Source organism: Oryza sativa, chromosome 12 (genome assembly GCF_034140825.1).
Source record: "Oryza sativa Japonica Group chromosome 12, ASM3414082v1".
NCBI lineage: Eukaryota > Viridiplantae > Streptophyta > Magnoliopsida > Poales > Poaceae > Oryza > Oryza sativa.
Genome location: NC_089046.1, coordinates 11,098,940 through 11,118,982, shown reverse-complemented (window position 1 = coordinate 11,118,982; position 20,043 = coordinate 11,098,940). Strand labels below are relative to the sequence as shown.

The 20,043-nt window shown below is 47.5% G+C and overlaps 1 protein-coding gene across 4 annotated transcripts; it reads left to right on the top strand.

The window, feature by feature from the left end:
• Nucleotides 1-426: 426 nt before the first annotated feature.
• LOC4352002 (E3 ubiquitin-protein ligase RGLG2) lies at nucleotides 427-11,713 on the top strand. 4 transcript variants are annotated; one of them, XM_015764824.3, is made up of 12 exons: nucleotides 427-636; nucleotides 736-1,266; nucleotides 2,545-2,629; nucleotides 2,721-2,861; nucleotides 2,962-3,075; nucleotides 3,161-3,258; nucleotides 3,380-3,459; nucleotides 10,111-10,216; nucleotides 10,305-10,432; nucleotides 10,536-10,740; nucleotides 11,151-11,207; nucleotides 11,289-11,713. In XM_015764824.3, exons 1-12 carry the CDS (start codon nucleotides 622-624, stop codon nucleotides 11,367-11,369), a joined length of 1,641 nt encoding a protein of 546 aa, XP_015620310.1. In that variant the 5' UTR covers nucleotides 427-621; the 3' UTR covers nucleotides 11,370-11,713. The 4 variants fall into 4 exon arrangements, with proteins under 4 accessions (XP_015620310.1, XP_015620309.1, XP_066162355.1 ...); XM_015764823.3 differs by having other exon boundaries at nucleotides 11,112-11,207; XM_066306258.1 differs by lacking the exons at nucleotides 10,111-10,216; nucleotides 10,305-10,432.
• Nucleotides 11,714-20,043: the final 8,330 nt, after the last annotated feature.

Here is a 20,043-nt window from a genome sequence, read left to right as displayed (position 1 = left end):
TTCTAAGCTCCGCCCCTACTATTTCGGTAGAGATGAGCATGCCCGTAATGTACTGATGTCGCTGTTCAGTATTCGAACCCATCAAAACCGTTATTCATCCATTCTTTCGAGGAAGCATCCACTGTTAACATCAATCACATGTACTCCATCCATACGTAAAAAAAGAAAGACAACCTAGGTATGAATGAGACATCCAGATTCGTTGTGCTAGAATATGTTCCATCCATACCTATATTGAATATGTTTAGATTCATTGTCCTATAATATATCTCATTCATATTTAGGTTGTCTTTTTTTTTTTTACGGATGGAGTATTCGGCAGCAGCCAAACAATTTATTCTTTCTCACAAAATTAAATTCGTGACCACGTCATAATTCGCCATCTCGACGCACGTTGAGTACACGCGACCCAGCCCAGCAGCACGCAGCCAACCCAAGCGTCAGCTCTGGAAAGCAACCCACCCTACTCACCCTCCTCCTCTCCCTCACTCACTCCGTGGTCGTCGTCCTCCTCGGTCTCCTCGCCCCGGTCCACCCCCACTGACAAGTGGGCCCACCCCACCATCCCCCCCGGCTGCGTCCGCGGCGAGCAGCGGAGGCCTCCACCTCGCCGGCGGCGGCATGAGCGGGTTCTTGGTAAGCGCTAGAGGCCTAGAGCTGAGCAAGGCAAGCAAGCGTGCAAGCTGCGCGCGCGAGATGATTCGTTTAGCTTATGAGCTCTCTTGATTTGGGTAGGCGGTGGTGGGGAAGGTCGGGACCTTCCTGCTGTGGCTGCTCTTCCTCGTGCTGCAGACGGCCACCAAGATCGTCGGCAGCCTCCTCGCCGCGGGGCCACCACCGGCTGACGCCCAGGAAGCCGCGGCGGCGGCGGCTGCGCGGCGCAGGTCGCCGCCGGCGTCGCCGCACAGCGGTGGCGGTGCCACGGACCCGTACCAGCCTCCGCAGCTGTGGGACCCGCCGCCGCCGTCGTCTCCGTACTCGGCTGGCCACGCGGCGGACGAATACTCCTCGTCCTCCAGCTACCGGCGGCGCGGGGCGAGCGCGCCGCCGGCCGAGGACGTGGTGGTTTCCTCCAGCTACTCGCGCCCCGCCGCGGCGGTGGCGTCGGCTCCCCAGGCTTGTACCGTGTCGTCGGCGCCTCCGCTGAGGGCGGTCGAGACCCGGTCGCCGGCACCGTCCAGGGCGGCGGCGGCGGTTGGGGGTAAGCGGCCGAAGCTGGAGAGGAAGTATTCCAAGATTGTGGATCAGTACCGCTCATTGGATGAGGTATTTATGCAACTATGCAGGTGTATATACCAGTATAAGAACTCATTGTAATGCCCAAATCTACAACAATTACGCGGCTAGCATTCAAAAATCGCGTCGCGGAATATATTGCGCACGACATGAGCTGCATTGTCTGGGAAACAGTGACAATCTTGGTTAGTTTAGAGCTTTGGAGCATGCCCTGTTGATGCGGATCACATACATAGGTGTTTTGGTTGGTAGCGAAATCATGTGTTCATTATGCAATTTTAGTTGATGATAACTTGATAAGAACCTTTTAATGGAGGCGGTTTTTATGGCAGTATTGAGCTGACCTTGTAAGTACAGTTGACACAAGCCACCAATTTAAGTAATTTGACTTATGTAGTAATTTAACTAGTATTAATCAGATAGGTTGATTCATGGTGGTATAAACAAATGTGTCGGAGAAAGATCTCCATAAGTACTACCAGCCATTTTTATGAACCCACCCTCTGTCAGCCTGGTCAGGGTGTTAGGTCACTGGTTGGACCATGGATCATAGTCTAGCCCAACAGTCGCAGAAGGCCTAACAACTTTTCATGCCAAGCATGTGTTTCAAGGAAAAAAAGGGGCACATTTCGATTTTTTTTCTTAACTCTGCCCAAGTACCCTGTGAAAATTTTTAAAAACCCACATAGTTTAGCTGGTTTTGCTGATAATGCAAGATAGAAGTAAGATCCATTTACTTAGCCTTGCAATTTGCATGCACCATTTCTATGCAACTAATGCTTAATTTTTTAGCTGGTTAAGCATACCCTTTGTGTGGTGAAATAGAGTATAAAAAGTATTCCTCTATCTGATAGTATGTTCATCTGTAGCAAATGAATAAGAAAGGCATGATGTTACTTTGTCTTAGGATCCACTATTTGACTAGTCCCAGGCACTTCCATTGACATAACTTCCCCACCCAAGTACAGGTGTTACCAAAGAAAAGGTTTCGCACAATACTGCACACAACAGTCGTGCAAACTGACATCTGTAGTTGTTGTGTGCGTATTTGTTTTCTCTTATTGAAAGTCTGACCTAGTCCATGAACTATTGCAAAAACAACTTAATTACAACAATTCGCTATTAGCGGAATCATGCATACAGATTAACGCGCATACAAAATCATCTACTACAAAAAGAACATACTCTTGCATCTGCACATGCCTTTCTTTTCATGAAGATGTATTGGACTTCAAGATCAGTGCCATCAAATACAATTAGTCTTTATCTCCTATTGACACCAAACTGAAAACAATATTGGATGTGCAGGTTATTGAAGCACTAGCGCAAGCTGGTCTTGAGTCTTCTAATTTAATAATTGGAATTGATTTCACAAAGAGTAATGAATGGACAGGTAATTTTATATGGAAGATGAGTAGTTTATCGCGGACATATTTTTGATGAAAGAAAGCATTTGTCCAATGCTTAACTATGTGTACATTCAGGGAAGCGTTCCTTCAATGGTATGAGCCTACATCATATTGGTGATTCCCCAAATCCTTATGAGCAGGCAATCACAATTATTGGGCAAACCTTGTCAGCTTTTGATGAGGATAATTTAATTCCTTGCTATGGTTTTGGAGATGGTAATGCCATGCAGTTTTTTTATTTAATACATTAATATATCATAAAATTTTGAAAAAAAACTAAATATTACAGTTCTGTTTCCACTTTCCAACCGTGCAGCATCTACGCACGATCAAGATGTGTTCGCTTTCTATCCTGACGAAAGACCATGCAACGGTTTTCAGGAGGCTTTGGCCCGATATAGAGAAATTGTTCCTCATCTTCGTCTTTCCGGTAAGAACATTCACTTGCTTTGTTATCTTTTGGAATGTACAAACACCATCAATGTATAAATGTGTAATTTATTGTGTTTCTTTAGGTCCTACATCATTCTCTCCAATAATTGAAATGGCCACAACCATTGTTGAACAAAGTGGTGGCCAGTACCATGTATTAGTAATAATCGCTGATGGACAGGTATATTGTACATTCTTGTGTATACTTTTGCTTCAAGTTATTATTATTTTCCTTATTTTGAGTGAGGAAAATTATTTTTATTAGATTCTTTGGCCTTTTTTCTGATGCTATCATAAACTAGGTTACACGAAGTGTAGATACTGAATTTGGCCAGTTAAGTACTCAGGAGCAGATGACTGTTGATGCTATTGTACAAGCGAGGTAAGATTTATGTTATGTGACATTAAATATATGGAGTGAAAATTTGGCTATTTTCTACAAATATTTGCTTAAATGGGAATAAATGCCTGAATAAAGATAGATATGTGTTTTATGTTAATTTCTGCATAACTCTTTGAAACATATGATTTGGACATACAGGGGACTGTTTCAATCATCTAGAGAAGCAAGGGACTGGTTTATTATTTCTTTTTTTTTAACAATTGAAGCAGGAGATCTACCAATAACTAGTAGGACACAACTAAGACTGTGTCATGTTTGCTTAGAAACATTCGACAGGGACATTGTTTCAAGAATATTATCAACATCTGAATAATTTGAGGCCAACAAAACATATGCAGCCATCTTAAAGAAACAAAATCTATGCAGTGTGCACTACTTGAAACAGAAGCCTGTTATCTTAAGCTCATGTTTTCCTTAATGAATTTGAATACCTCCTGCAATATAAGTTATGTTGATTAAAAGATGCAACTATTCCTCTCCTTGAAATGTTTCAAAATATGTGGATGATTGCTCTATCAAAAATCTTCCCGAGTTCTTTTGTCACCCTCTTCCTTCATTTTTTTTCAATGATTTTAAGGGAATATTCACTAAAACATTGAGGCTTGCCTGCATTTAAGTTAATATAGTTGCTGCTTTTTACTGATATCTATGGTCAATAACTGGTTGTTTCATGAGTTTTGTGAGTTTTAAGTAACATCGGAGAATTTATACATGAAGGAGGATTTGGAGCTACAAGCTCACACCTTGGTTTTGCATGATTCATGTGAAAAATGTAACTATACGAGATCAGTTCATCATATAGGATTTTTTTGATACTACAAAAAACACAGAATAAATTGCAGTTTGCAGCAACAGGTCATTGTTCATGCCCTAGTCAGAAAAACGGTCATGACGATGTTAGAATTTCAATGGTTACTCTCATTGAGAAGAGGATGGCACTCGAGATGGGGCAATTTTCTGGTTTTCTTCATTCACAAAACACAAAAAGCCATACCTTCCCGAGGGAGGTTGGATACATATATATAGCCATAGCTGGCTGGATGGCTGCTAGCTAATTGCTGCCCACATTAGTCTAAAATTTGAACGCAATGCTGTCCTAGAGAGCATCCAAACTGAATAAAGCATAAAGGAAATGCTAGATGCTGTCCTAGGGATGCTAAAAGCAAAACCGAAAGATGCTAAAAGCAAAACTGAAAGGATGCTGCCCTAAAAGGGGAAAAACAACCTAAAAGCAAGAGAAGGACCACAAGGACCAAAGACCACAAGGCTTATTCCATCATTCTCCCCCTAAGTCTTGTGTGTCGTCTTGTGGGAAAGTTGGGCCATCCCGATCCTGGAGCAGAGCTCGAGGAACTTGATCCTCCCAAGAGGCTTGGTGAGCAAGTCCGCAAGCTGGTCCTTGGTGTTGATGTAGCTCGCCTTGATGCTCCCTTCCTCCAAGTAGTTTCGGATAAAGTGGTACCTCACCCGGATGTGCTTGCTCCGTTCGTGGAAAACGGGGTTCTTTGCCAGGGCCAGAGCGGACTTGCTGTCCACCCTGAGCTCTACTGCTCCAGTGTCTCTGCCGAGGAGATCACCAAGCAGTCGAGCAAGCCAGAGCGCCTGGGTCGAAGCGGCGGATGCCGCCATGTACTCGGCCTCGCAGCTGGACAGGGCCACCACCTGTTGTTTGACCGACTGCCAGCTAACGAGGCACTCGCCGAGGAAGAAGAGAATCCCGCTCGTGCTCTTGCTGGTGTCGATGTCGCCGGCGTGGTCGCTGTCGCTGTACCCGACGAAGTGTGCCTTGCCAGGACACCTCGGGTAGTAGAGACCGTGGTCGAGAGTCCCCGCAACGTAGCGGATGATCCTCTTCACAGCCTGCTGGTGCTCCGTCGTCGGTTGCTGCATGAATCGACTGACGTAGCCGACGGAGAAGGCCAAGTCCGATCGTGTGTGGGTGAGGTAGCGAAGGCTCCCCACAAGACGCCGGTACTGTGTAGCATCCACCTCCTCCGCCGTGCTGTCACGGCTCAGCTTCAGTCTCTCCTCCATCGGAGTGAGAGCTGGGTTGCAATCGGTGAGCCCAGCCAGCTCAACGACGCGCTTAGCGTAGGCGGTCTGTCGAAGCGTGATTCCGGAGTCGTCCTGGTGCACTTCGATCCCCAGGTAGAAGGAGAGAGGCCCCAGATCACTCATCTGGAAGGTGGCCTTCATCTCCTTCTTGAACGTCGCCACCTCCGCATCTTTGGTGCCAGTGATCACCAAGTCGTCGACGTAGACACCCACCAGCAAGGCATTTTCCTCCATTGCCCCGCCGGTAGATGGCCGCCTCGTGCGGGCTTTGCTCGAAGCCCATCCCCTTGAGCGTGGAATCCAACTTGGCATTCCACGCCCTCGGTGCCTGCCGCAAGCCGTAGAGGGCCTTGTGCAGGCGTAGCACCTTGCCCTCCTTGCCGGGGAGCACGAATCCCGGCGGCTGGTGCACGTAGACCTCCTCCTTCAAGTCGCCGTTCAGAAACGCCGACTTGACGTCCATGTGATGGACACCCCAGCCTTCCTGAGCAGCCAGCGCAAGGAGTCGCACGGACTCCATCCGTGCCACGGGAGCGAAGGCATCGTCGTAGTCGATCCCCTCTTGCTGCACGAAGTCGCGTGCTACCAAGCGAGCCTTGTGCTTGACGATGGCTCCGGCTTCATCCCTCTTCAGCTTGAACACCCACTTAAGGGTGATTGCGCGGTGACCACGAGGGAGGTCAGCAAGCTCCCAGGTGCGGTTCTCCTGAACCGCGTCCATCTCCAACTGCATCGCGGCACGCCATGCCGCGTGTTTCTCGGCCTCTGCAAAAGACCGAGGCTCACCGTCGTCGCACGCAAGGTGCAACTGCGCCTCCAGGTTGCGAGGCACCAGTCCCGGCACCGGCTGGTCGCCGAGAAGATCATCCATCGTACGGTACCGTAGCTGCTCGCCGTCGTGGTACGCGTCGATGCGCTCCCCGTCGTGGGAGAGCGGAGTAACGAACTCCACCGGGCTGCGCTCAACACGAGCTGGCGTCGGAGTAGACGTGCCCGGAGGAGTGGCTGTTGGTGCTGGAGCGCGTGGGGACACCGGCTGGGGTGGTGTCGACGAAGAGCTCGTCGTAGTCGAAGTCGTGGCCCGAGGGTGTGTTGGTGTTGGAGTCGGTGGAGGCTCGGGGACTGGGGTAGACACACTCGGTGAAGAAGAGCTGCCTACTCCCCCAGCTCCCTCGAAGTGGACGTACTCGATGGTGAAGTCGTCGTACGTCGGAGTCGAACCATCATCCACCGCCTTGTCCCATACCCACCCTCGCCCTTCGTCGAACACTACGTCGCGCACTGTGCGCACACGCTGTGTCTCCGGGTCGAGGATGCGGTAGGCCTTTGAGCCCTCCGCGTAGCCGATGAACACCCCTGGGGTGCTCCTGTCGTCGAGCTTACCGATGTGGCCAAGCTCCTTGGCAAACGCGAGGCAGCCGAAGACCCGTAGGTGGGAGACCGCCGGCTTGTGCCCATGCCAAGCCTCGTACGGTGTCCTGCCATCGAGGGCCTTGGTAGGCGAGCGATTGAGGATGTAGACGGCTGTCACCACCGCCTCCCCCTAGAAGATGGCCGGCATCCCCCTCTGCTTGAGAAGAGCCCGAGCCATCCCCACAACCGTCTGGTTGCGCCGCTCGACGACGCCGTTCTGCTGTGGGCTGTACGACGCGGTGTAGTGGCGCTGGATGCCCTCATCGCCGCCGTTGTCGGTGCGCAGCACGCGCAGCTTGCGGCCGCACTCCGCCTCTGCAGCGGCCTGCGCGCGCCTGATGGCATCCGCAGCCTCTCCCTTGCTGCCGAGGACCATCACCCACATGTAGCGGGAGAGGTCGTCGACGAGCAGCAGGAAGTAACGTCGTCCTCCTGGTGTGGCCGGTGTCACTGGGCCACACAAGTCCCCGTGCATGAGCTCGAGCCGCTCCTTGGCTCGGAAGCTCATCTGCGGAGGAAAGGGGAGCCGCCGCTGCTTCGTTACCACGCAGACGTCGCAAAGCTGCTCCATGTGGTCAAGGCACGGCATGCCTCGCACCATCTCCTTGGCACTGAGGCGCTTCAGGGCCTCGAAGTGGAGGTGCCCGAAGCGCTCGTGCCACTGCCATGCCTCGTCGTCCCGACGAGCGGCGAGGCAAACTGGTTGTGCGACCTGCGCGCTGAGGATGTAGAGTCGATTAGTGCCTCTGGTTACCTTGGCAAGAAGGCGACGACGGCGATCCCAAATCCTCATGAGTCCGTCCTCGACCAACACGCGTGAGCCATTCTCATCCAGCTGTCTCACGCTGATGATAGAATTCCTCAACGCGGGGATGTAGTAGACTCCGGTGAGCAGCCTGTGCTCACCGGACTTGGCGGTGAAGGTGACGGAGCCAACACCCTTGATCTCCACGCCGGAGGCGTCCCCGAACTTGACGGAGCCTCGGACGCTGGAGTCGAACTCGGTGAAGAACTCCCGTCGGCCGGTCATGTGATGGGTGGCGCCGGTGTCGAGGTACCACCCATCAGCCTTGTCGTTGCTGGAGCCGTTGCAGAGGGAGACGAGTACCTTCGGCTCATCAAGGTGGAGGAAAGCCGCTGCGGCCGGTGCCGCTGGAGGTAGCTCGATGCTTGCGTGAGCTAGGAGCAGAGCCGGCTCTTCCTCCTCCACCCGTGCGACGTGGGCCTGGCCGCGTCGTGGCTGTCGACAGTCTTTGGCCCAATGGCCAAGCTTGCCACAGTTGCGGCAGGCATCGTCTCGTGCCGGCTTGTGGTTGCCGGTGGCAACGCCCTGGGCGCCTCTGCGGGCGCCACCCTTGGCACGTCTTCGCGCCCACCGTAGCTGGACACCTCCCCGCGCCTTGCGCGGCTTACGGCCGCCTGTCGGGGAAGATGACTCCCCCTTCCTCCCGTCACCCTGAGAGGCCTCCCACTGCTCCCGAGTGAGATGGAGCTTCCCGCCGATGGTGATGGGCCCCGAGAGAGGCTGTGGCTCATCACCATCGACGACCTTGAGGCGACCTAACGCCTCCTCGATCGACATCGTGGAGAGGTCCAGCAGAGATTCGATCGAGCGAGCGATCTGTCTGTACTTCTCAGGGACGCAGCGGAAGAGCTTCTCGACAGCTCTCTCCTCGTCGTAGGTGTCGTTGCCGTACTGCACCATTTTCTGCAAGAGAGTGTTGAGACGGAGAGCAAAGTCATCAACATCCTCACCTGGCTTGAAGGCCAGGTTCTCCCACTCCTTGCGGAGTGCCTGCAGTGTGGACTTGCGGGCGCGGTCGCTGCCGATGCGTGCCGCAGCGATGGCGTCCCAGGCCTCCTTGGCAGTCCGCTTCTGGGAAAGCGAGAACTGCATCTCGGGCGGGACTGCAGCGATGAGGGCATCCAGTGCCCGCCGATCCTCGTCGTAGTCGACGTCGCCGTACCGGACTGCCTCCCACATGTGCCGCACCTGGAGCCTCACCCTCATCACTGCGGCCCACTCGATGTAGTTGGTTTTGGTGAGGGTAGGCCACCCACCGCCGGGACCAAAGTCCCTGACCACCGTCTGGACGCCGTGGTGACCATGGCGCCGGTCAGGGGAGAGAGAGCCGCGCTGCCTGCAAGGGCCGCGTGCGGGCTCCGGGCTGCCGCCGGCACGCCCGCGCCCATCTGGGTTCCCGTTGGCGGGCGCGCGGTCCCTTGGGCCGCCGCCGCCGCCGTGGAGGTGGGCTGCTGCCCACCGCTCTGCCCGCTCCCGTGCCCTTCCTCTTGCCAGCTCCTCAAGCTCCCTGTCGGCGGTGATGTCGCCGGCGATGGAGCCGTTGATGCTGCTGCGCAAGGTCTCAACCTCTACCTCCGCCGCATGTGCCGCATCTTCCGCCGCCTCTGCCTCCGCCTCCTCCCTGGCTGCTGCCAACTCCGCTGCCGCCAGTCTGGCCGCCCTCGCTGCTGCTGCAGCGGTCTGAGCTGTTGCTCGCTTGCGCTCTTCTGCTGCAGCGAGCTCGGCGTCCTGCTGACGCCGAGTGCTCGAGGCGACCGAACGCCGAGACCGAGCGTCGGACATGGCGCACCTGCGGGGGGCTGCTGCGTGGAGAGGGGGAAGGGAAAGGGGAAGGAGGAGCAACCGGTGCTGCTGCTGCTGCTGGCTGAGAGCTCAACCGAGCTTGGGAAGGGGTGGAACAAGAGATGTTTAGCCTACAGGAAAGTGTTGCTCTAATACCAGATGTTAGAATTTCAATGGTTACTCTCATTGAGAAGAGGATGGCACTCGAGATGGGGCAATTTTCTGGTTTTCTTCATTCACAAAACACAAAAAGCCATACCTTCCCGAGGGAGGTTGGATACATATATATATATAGCCATAGCTGGCTGGATGGCTGCTAGCTAATTGCTGCCCACACTAGTCTAAAATTTGAACGCAATGCTGTCCTAGAGAGCATCCAAACTGAATAAAACATAAAGGAGATGCTAGATGCTGTCCTAGGGATGCTAAAAGCAAAACCGAAAGATGCTAAAAGCAAAACTGAAAGGATGCTGTCCTAAAAGGGGAAAAACAACCTAAAAGCAAGAGAAGGACCACAAGGACCAAAGACCACAAGGCTTATTCCATCAGACTAACCTGTACCTTCACTGTTGCAGTGAATTTCCCTTGTCTATAATTTTGGTTGGAGTTGGAGATGGTCCATGGGATATGATGAAGGAATTTGACGACAACATACCTGCTAGGTCTTTTGACAATTTCCAGGTATGCTTGAAATGAAAACTATAGGAGTTATTTTTATAGTTTGATCGAATTTCTAAACAAAATAATGTGGACATGTTTGCCATCCTAGTTTGTCAACTTCACTTCAATAATGTCAAAGAAAATCAGTCAGAGCAAGAAGGAAACAGAATTTGCCCTTTCGGCACTCATGGAAATTCCTTTGCAGTACAAGGCAACATTAGAGCTTGGAATTTTAGGGTATGGAAATGCTGAAGGCCAGTTACACATATACACTTTTAATTTATTAATTTTAAATTGATGTAATCCCCTCTATTTTGTTATTCTTGTTTGTACTGACTAGGCGTCGGTTCGCGAAGTCACCTGAGCGAGTTCCACTGCCCCCTCCCTTTGCAAGCTATAATACAATCTCGAGAGCAGCACCATCTCGAGCAAATAGCTTCCGCAGTATGCCTTCTCATCCTAGGGATGAGGCACCTGTAGATTCAGCAATCACAGCATCAGTTACATCCCCACCAAGCGTGGATGCTAGAGCAGCAGAACCTCAAGTATGAAAATTTCTATCTTGCTACCTTCGTGCAGATTAAAAAATTATTGTGCATTAGTATATATGAGCAGGATATGTTTTTGATTACTCATAAAGGTAAGTAGATACCTGGAACTATTCTTTGTTCAGAAATAATAGCAACAAAGGATCGCTCTATTGTAGTACATATGTAGCAACAGAAAACAATTTTGAATAAATCTTGCAAAGATAAATCACCTCTTCGCTTGCAACAAACATGATTAATATTGGATGAAATTCCCTAGTCAAAACACTGATAGTATGTTTCTAATTTCTTGAACTTTCATTATTTAAAAAGAATACCATATGAATCGGCTGAAATTTACCTGTCACGTGCTTGTATTTAAACTGAAGAGTCACATGTACTTGGGCAATCTTTTTTCAAATGTCCAGCTCTGCCCAGTTTGCCTCTCCAAACCCCGGGACATGGCTTTTGGTTGCGGACACCAGGTTAGGAATACTGCTTTCAGGTTTATCCTGCATTTTCCCAATTGATCGTTCAACAAATATTTTGTTTTCCTTTACTTGCAGACATGTGCTGAATGTGGACCGCAAGTCGAACATTGCCCTATCTGTCGAAGGCCAATTGATACAAGAGTAAAACTGTACTAATTTCACCATCTGTGATGCATAAAAGGTTTTCGTCGAAGGCCGCATCCATGGAGGACTCTAATAGGCTGTTATAGGAGTGCAGTATGTACTAATGTTGATAAAAGATAGCGGTCAAATAATCACAATAAAACTTGTATCCTCTTCTGATGTAGGTGTGGTGAGTTAATTGTTATATTTGTCATTACAAGGAGTAACGGAATAATGTGGGACAGGGAGAAGTCACTTTGACTCCTTCCAGCTCTTCCAAATGGTTTACCCAGGAGGTATTCGAACGCTAACACGTTGCCGCTGTAGGATACGGTGTTATATTTTTTTAAGAGGAATATGGTGCTTTCGATGCCAAATTAGGGAAGGAAAATTCCCAGCTTCATGTATTAGTTAATTGGTACAATTGTAACTCGCAACAGCTACAGTACAGCGGCACGACACTAGGAAAGTGAAGTCAACAACTCAATACCAAAGAAGTTTCTTATAACATGCTACTAATAAGCAAATTATCTTTTACAACACCTACTGGAACAAAATCCAAAAAAACTAGTGAGAGACCCCACGCGTTGCTGCGGGACTTCTGATAGATAGAAAATGTTAGGTGTGTAACATGCAAATGACTGCTTGTATATATACGTAGATATTGTTCTAAATTTGTACATCACTTCATCATTATGTGCAACTAATAGTTGTGATTTAAATACATCTCTCAACTCTTTTCAAAAACAGAAAAAATTATACTTGCTGGTTGGATTGGGTAATGTGTTTCCAAGTGCTCTTAGTTTGCAGCCAGGTCTTTAGAAAGAAAGATCGATGACATTCATCACTTCCATGCTTATAAAGTTAGGCCTTTCAGGCCTTCTAGAATAAAAATAGCAAGACATATTACTCGAGAATTAATTAAAATATTATTTTATTGGTAGCAGTGATAAAGGTAGTGCTTCATAAGGAACATTGAAAACAAAACATAAGCAAGATATATGTTTATGATATAAGCATTAGAAAAATTGAAGTGTGTCAGATTATGGTTGGAAGAACAGAGAAACAAAGAACACATGAGGAGGGGACAAAATAATAGCATATGAGTATTTATTTATGAATAAAATTAAAACTTATTGGAATAGAGTAATAAGCCAAAGGAAGGAATAATTTACGCACCATATGAGGAGCAAACATGGTAGCCTGGCCTTGGCAGCGAGCGAAAGATATCAAGAAAACCATCAGTGACAGCCCGTGATGGTAACTTCAGTGTAAAGAACAATGCCTCGCGAAAACAAAGTAGAAGAGGTCACCAGTAGGGATAAAAACGGATCGAATACGGTCGGAAACAAGCTCTATCATATTCGTTTCATATTTTTTCTCGGAATCGAAATCGGAATCGGAAACCCGGATACGAAAACGGAATCAAATATTATCGAATACAGATACGGAGCGAATACGAATCGAAACGAATACGGTAACGAATAATTATCAAAATATTAAGACCCCTCAAAATAAGCTTATTAAATCGAGAAAGAGATGTAGCCATTAGTTTTCAACAACAAAATATCAACATTTTCAAATTTTATCTCTATTTATAAGTAATTGAATTTTTTTATTTGTTTTTATGTGGACCACTTAAGGACCCGCATGGAAAAATCAATTTTTCCATATAAAGGTGACTTAAGAAGCTGTATGCAAAAATAAAATTTAAAAATTTGAAACTAGTTTATCTCACTCATATGAACTCCAAATTGGATGATTCTTTTTTCTAAATGTTTCTAAAATCATGCTCTATCATGCTATTATTTTGGCCATTTTTTTTCTTGTGACTTTGTTGTATCAATTAAAAATTTGAATTTTAAAACTTCAAATAATATTTTGAAGCTGTAATTAATTGCAGCTAAAAAAGTTGTGAACATAAAAGTTGTAGATATCATCAAGACATACAACTTTTATTTTGGTCATTTTTTCATCCGATAAAGTGATAATAACATTATTCACAAAGTTTACATATCTCTCTTGTAGTTTGTAGAACCAGATGAGATAGATGTAAATTTTGTGAACAAAGTTTCTATTACTTTGTCAGATGAAGAAACGACCAAAATAAAAGTTATAGATCTTGATGAGTTATACAACTTTGTTGTTGATAACTTTTTCAGTTAAAATCATTTAGTATTTCAAAATATTGTTTGAAGTTGTCATATTTTGAAATTCAAATTCAACCGGTTCAAACAAAGTCATATAGAAAAATGACCAAAACAAAAGTTGTATATGTTGATGTGTTATACAACTTTGTTTTTGACAACTTTTCATTTGAAATCATTTAGTACCCGAAAAATTATTTGAATTTCTTATATTTTAAAATTCAAATTTTATATAGTTCAATCAAACTCGGATGGAGAAATGACCAAAAGAAAAATGGTAGATCTTAATAAGTTATACAACTTTGTTTTTGATAACTTTTTCATTTGAGTTGATTTAGTTCCTTAAAATTCGTTTTAAAGAGCAACATGTAAAAAGAAATCGATTTTTACATTGAAAAAAAATCCACCATTTTTTCCCCAACCTTATCTTCTCTTGACTCTTCCTCTCCTCTCTCTCACAGACTCACACTTTCTACTCTCTCCCTCTCACTTCCCTCATCCACAGCGGCACAGGGCGGGGCGCGCGGCAGCCGGCGGCCGGCCGAGAGCGGCGCAACACGCGGCGGGCGGCGACGGGCGGCGGCGGCGGGCAGGCTCGCGCGGCGGGCTGCGACGGGCGAAGGCAGCGGGCTCGACTGCCGCGACGGCTTCGGTGGGTGGCGACGGCAGGCGGATCCGGCGGCGCCGTCGCCGGATCTAGCCAGTCCCTCCGCCTTTCGGCCGGAGTGCTGGCGGCGGCACCGTGGGGCGGCGCATGTTGAGCGGCTCGGTCGGTGGTGGAGAGGGCTGCTGCGGCGCAAGGCGGCGGAGTCTGGCGCGCGCGTGGGTGGCGGCCGGTGCACGCGTGGCGGCGCGGAGGCCGGCGGTGGGCGGCGTGGATCTGGCGCCGGCCGGCGGTAGGCGGCGCGAAGCTGGCGCGGCCAGCTAGGGTTTCGGGTTTTTTTTTTTCTGAAAAATATCCTTTTTGCTAGCATGAAAACTACCGGATATCCGATAAAAAAGTCCGGATAGTTTTCAACCGTTTATTCCGTCGGATATCACCCTTATTGTATTCGTTTTCGTATCCGAGAAAAAAAATCTGAATTTATTTTCGAATCCGAGAAATTCCGGATAGTTCTGACCGAATTTTTCCGAATCCAAAAATTGGTCCAGACGGATGGAAACTATCCGAACCAGTTTCATCCCTAGGCACCAGCTATTGCATTGCTAGGTAGCAACTGGTTTCACAATGAATTGTTCTTGGATGGCTAAGACATTTTATATATTATGGACATAAATATAAATGAGGACATCAAAAGGGGAGATGAAAAGAAAAGTCACGGAAAAAAATCATTTGATGAATATGTGTAACGGTTCATTTTATTGGTAGTGGTAATTAAGGCATAAACTTGATTAAGATAAATGTTAGGAAGGCAAGGGAATGCCATTAGACTTACATATAGAGTTTAATTAGCACAAGGTCGGCTAAAATTATTTTGGGCCAAACTTAATAGATTGGTGTCTACGTACTGTGCCTATCGATCGAGGTGGATGATAATGAAGAATTGAGAGAGGCTTAGGTGGAGATTGGAAATCAATAAATGGAATTAAGGATGACCTCTGATCTTCACATTAGTGATGACAGTTTTTTGTGCGTAATTCCTCTTTCAAGTGGCTTTCATGATGCGAAATAGATACTCGAATATGCTGGACTTTAATAACAACGGGCCAACGACAGGAACCTGTTTATTTGGGCCTGATTGGCGTAGATGGTAGCGCCATGTGCACTCTTGAAGCGTTGATTTAAGATCTAACGGTCTCAGTTAATTGGGGTGACGTGGCTAATTCTCAAAGCAGCTTTATAGCTAGTGGGTACCACTATATAGAAAGAAGGGATGGGACGGCATATCGACTCAATAAAATGAAGCCCATGAGAAAATTTCCCGAGTTTTTACTCCATCTTTTTTTTACCTCTAGTTTTGCCTCCTTTCTGGCATGCCACAAGTTTTCATTTTCGATCCATTCTATTCTCATCGCGTTAGATTTATTCCAAATTTACTACTAGTGTATTGCGTTCTCGTACTTGCATGCTAGTAGCTTCTTAATAAGGAACATAATTCTGAAAATATTTCATTTATGAACAAAAATAATCAAAGGGGATAAAATGATTTGACCCTAAATTTCAATCGTTGCTGAATGCACAGATCTGACCGTATTTAATTGCTCACCACACCAATAGTATTTTCTCCAACTCAAATTCTCAGTGCATCTCTTTCTCATGATATTTCATCATCAAACAGCTAATGAGCTCTTGGCTCCTCTCACCTTCTCATATGTACAGGAGTAAGACATGGCTCCGTTCTTCTCGGCTCATGGAATTATGGCAAAAAACTTTCTATGCTAGCATCGTCCAGATAATTTTGTATAAGCTATAGGTTCATATTATGTGATATTTAATTCATATGTATAAGCAATTGCCCACTCTGGCCAATTATCCCAATAAGAACACCCCTAGTATGGGCTACTTGGTTAGAAGAAGATTCATAGCATCAGAAACAAACATAAGCAGATTACGTGACTCAGAGAGACTCTTCGCCTGACATGACAGGCTTGTTCATGACTCATGAGTCAATACTGTGGACCAACTATTGTACGCAACTTACGTGCCCTTCTGGCTTCTGCTATATATACTCTTTAAACCCACATCTCAATCACATGACCTCCAAGAACTAAGATTAGGTGCTATCTGGTTTTCAGCTGCCTATCTTTACAAAGTGCACATGTGAGATCAGTATTTGGGGATAGTATAGTGCTTTTAATTCATCATGCTTTTTGCATTCTAGTAACTGTTTGGACCTTCAATTCATCGGCTTGTATCAACTGAAATTGCATCCGAAACTCAAATTTGGTTTAGACTTGTTTGCTGTCTATGAGACTACTTTTTTTTTTTTTGAACCATGAGACTACTTGTATGATGCACATCAGATCATTCATAATAGACTTAGGCTGTGTTCGCTATGGGTTGTTCCCAACTTGGAACAGTAGCACGGAAAACGGAGCGATCCATTAGCGCGTGATTAATTAAGTATTAGCTATTTTTTTTAAAAATAGATTAATTTGATTTTTTAAGCAACTTTTGTATAGAAACTTTTTGCAAAAAACACACCGTTTAGCAGTTTGAAAAGCGTGCGCGCGGAAAACGAGGGAGATAGGTTGGGAAAATGGACGTCCGAACACAGCCTTAGGTGTGTTTGGATACAGGGACTAAACTTTAGCCCCTATCACATTGGATGTTTGGACACTAATTTAGAGTATTCAATATAGACTTATTATAAAACTAATTACATAGATATAGGCTAATTCACGAGATGAATCTATTAAGCCTAATTAATCCATGATTATCACATATTTATTATAATACTACATTGTCAAATCATAGACTAATTTGGCTTAATAGATTCGTCTCGCAAATTAGCCTCCATATGTGTAATTAGTTTATGTTTAATACTCCAAATTAGTGTCCAAACATACGATGTGACATGGACTAAAGTTTAGTCCCTGGTATCCAAACATGCCCTTAGACAACGTGAGATAAAGTTTATCCAAGCCTGACTCAAGCGTCCTTTTGTGGTGGAAAAAGGCATCGAACTCGCACAAGCTACCATTGAAACAATTTCACCAGAAGAGGTACCTACAACTTCCATCGACTCACATTCCTGATGTATTAAATTCCCAGAACTGATAAGTACTGCCATTGTAATGAGCTAGCTATGTTGAACAAAATGTGAGGGTCCACTTCAGAAGCATCGTAGAAGCTCTTACTTACAACCTACGGCTGTGTTCACCCTATTTTGTTCATGTAGTGTTAACACCAAAACTTGGTTCGATTCTTTAGTGTATTTAGTTTAGGAAAAAACGATTGGTTGATTGAAGTTTATCTAGATAAGGCCGAGTTCATGGAGGAATCGTGATGACCACGGCAAGACAATTTCATATTTTCTTAGTGTATATCTTAAATAGGCATGATTATTATTTTCTTTTATGTTAGGAAATCTTATTTTGTGTCCAATTTGGACTTGTACAAACCCGAGGATATAAATATATACAGCCGGGGTCTTTATAATCATCTCCACATATCAACACAATTATATTTTAGTGCATCGCCACCCTAGTTGCAGTTTTGACGGGTTCTTGCATGAGCCGTGATGCATTGGTTAAGTTTGATCTTCGGTGAAGGAGTAAGTATTGTCACCCTGGCAATCGTATCAGTTTAGTTAGAACTTTCTCGGGTTTCACTCGATATTTTGATTAATTTCTATGGTCGTCGGTTTATATTGATATAACGACTTTTGCTAAGGCTGTGTTGCTTCAATCTCTTGGTTCGATCTGGTATATCCATCACGTTTGTATAGATCTATCAGCTAAATAGATTTTTCTTAGAGTAAAATGCATGGAGGATCACTTACCTTGTTTAGGTGTGTCATGTAGGTCACTCTACTTTCAAAATACACATCTAGATCACTAATATGAGTCAAGTGAGTCACTTGTTCATCTAACTATCCATATGAGCATACCTTGTACACATGACATGTTACCTATGATTGAAAAAATTTCTTTCACATATGTAGAAAATCACATGTGTATTCTTTCCCATTCTCACAGCACTACCACTTGAAAATACACGAAATTACGAGATCCAAATCATTCCACTATGATTTTATTTTTTATGAGTTATTGTACAATCTTAAACAACAATGGAGGCAAAATCCTATGAGGCAATGGCGGCGGATGCCCAAACATTTTTTTCGACCCTACGTGACATGCTATATGTATGAGGTGTGCTCACGTGGATAGTTAAATGGCTAAATGACTCACTTAACTTACATTAGTGACCCAGTTGTGCATGTTAAAAGTAGAGTGACCTATATGACACACCTAAACAAGTTGGATGACCCTTCATGTATTTTACACTTTTTCTTATTATCTTTAATCTTAGGAAAAAGTACGAATTACCCCCCCGAACTATCACGGTCGTCTGAATTACCCCCCTGAACCACAAAACCGGGTATTCTTCACCCCGAACTATACAAACCGGACAAATTTCCCCCCTCGACCCAATCCGCGGTGGTTTTGGTCTACGTGGCGTACGCGTGGCAGTCCAGTCAGCACACTAATTATTAAAAAAAAAAAGTGGGACCCACCTGTCATCCTCTCATCCTCTCTCTTTTCTCTCTCTCTCTTCCCCTCTCTCTGTCTCTCTCAAATGGGTCAACGGAGGCGGCAGGAGAGGACGCGACGGCGGTGTGCGGGCGGTGGCGGAGCGCAGGGAGGACGCGGCGGCTGCGGGCGGCGCCGAGCGGCGCTGAGGAGGTGGACGCGGCGGCAGGGGAGGACACGGCGGCGGCGGGCGGCGCCGAGCGGCGCGGGGAGGACGCGGCGGCGGCGGATGGCGCCAAGCGGTGCTGAGGAGGGGGACGCGGTGGCAGGGGAGGACACGGCGGCGGCGGGCGGCGCCGAGCGGCGAGGGGAGGACCCGGCGGCGGCGAGCGGCGCCGAGCGGCGCGGGGAGGACGCGGCGGCTGAGGGCGGCGCTGAGGAAGGGGGATGAGGGCGGCGGTTGCGGCAGGTGATGCGGCTGCGGGTGGCGGCTGTAGCAGGTGACGCGGCTGCGGGCGGCTGCGGCAGGTGGCGCCGAAGAGGGGGGATGAGGACGATGACGACGAGGATGGCGCGCACGGCGGCGGTGGCGGGGTGGGGGGAAGGGGGGAAGCCGCGCTGAGCGGCCGCCGCCACCTCCTCGGTGCCGCTCGCCGCCGCCGCGTCCTTCCCGCGGTCTATCTCTCTGGCATGGCCGCCACAGCCAGTGCCCGAGCGTCATCTCCATTCCTTCGTCGCCATCCTCGTCGTCCTCCTCCTCATCCCCCATCGACGCTGATGGAGCGTGGGGCTCCTCACCGGGAGACCGCGCAGGCCCCCCTTTGCCGGTTCGGCCGGGGGCGCTAAGTGAGGTTCTTCGCCCTTGATCTGTGGAGTGTACCCGAGAGAGCTAACGCACGAGACACAGGCGATGTAGACAGGTTCGGGCCGCTGAGAAGCGTAATACCCTACTCCTGTGTTCTGGTGGATTTGTGTATGAAGAAGTTACAGAGAGCTGGAGAGCAAGAGAGGTCAAGCCCTAGAACCCCTCCATTCTCAGAGTTGTTTTTTTTTTCCAGTCCACAAGCTACTGTCTTCTCTTTCTGATTCGGGATCCTCCTTCCCGGTGGGCAAGGTCCTCCTTTTATATCTCAAGGGGATACCACATGCACCACTTCTCCAAGAAGTTAAATTATAGCTTGTCCTTGAGTGAGGCCTAGCGCCGTCACTCGCCTGACACAGGGGATCACCCTGTCATTCCTTCATTAATGGGCGGAGATTTGCAATAGCCGCTGTCCGAATGACCCTCCGATGGGATGGGTCATACCAACCTCCACTCCGCCGGATACAGATGCAACGTGGGAGCACAGTTTGTCTGCTGATGACGTGACCGTCGTCAGACCAGTCACAGACCGGTCATTCTTGTCCACCACGTGTCAGTTTAG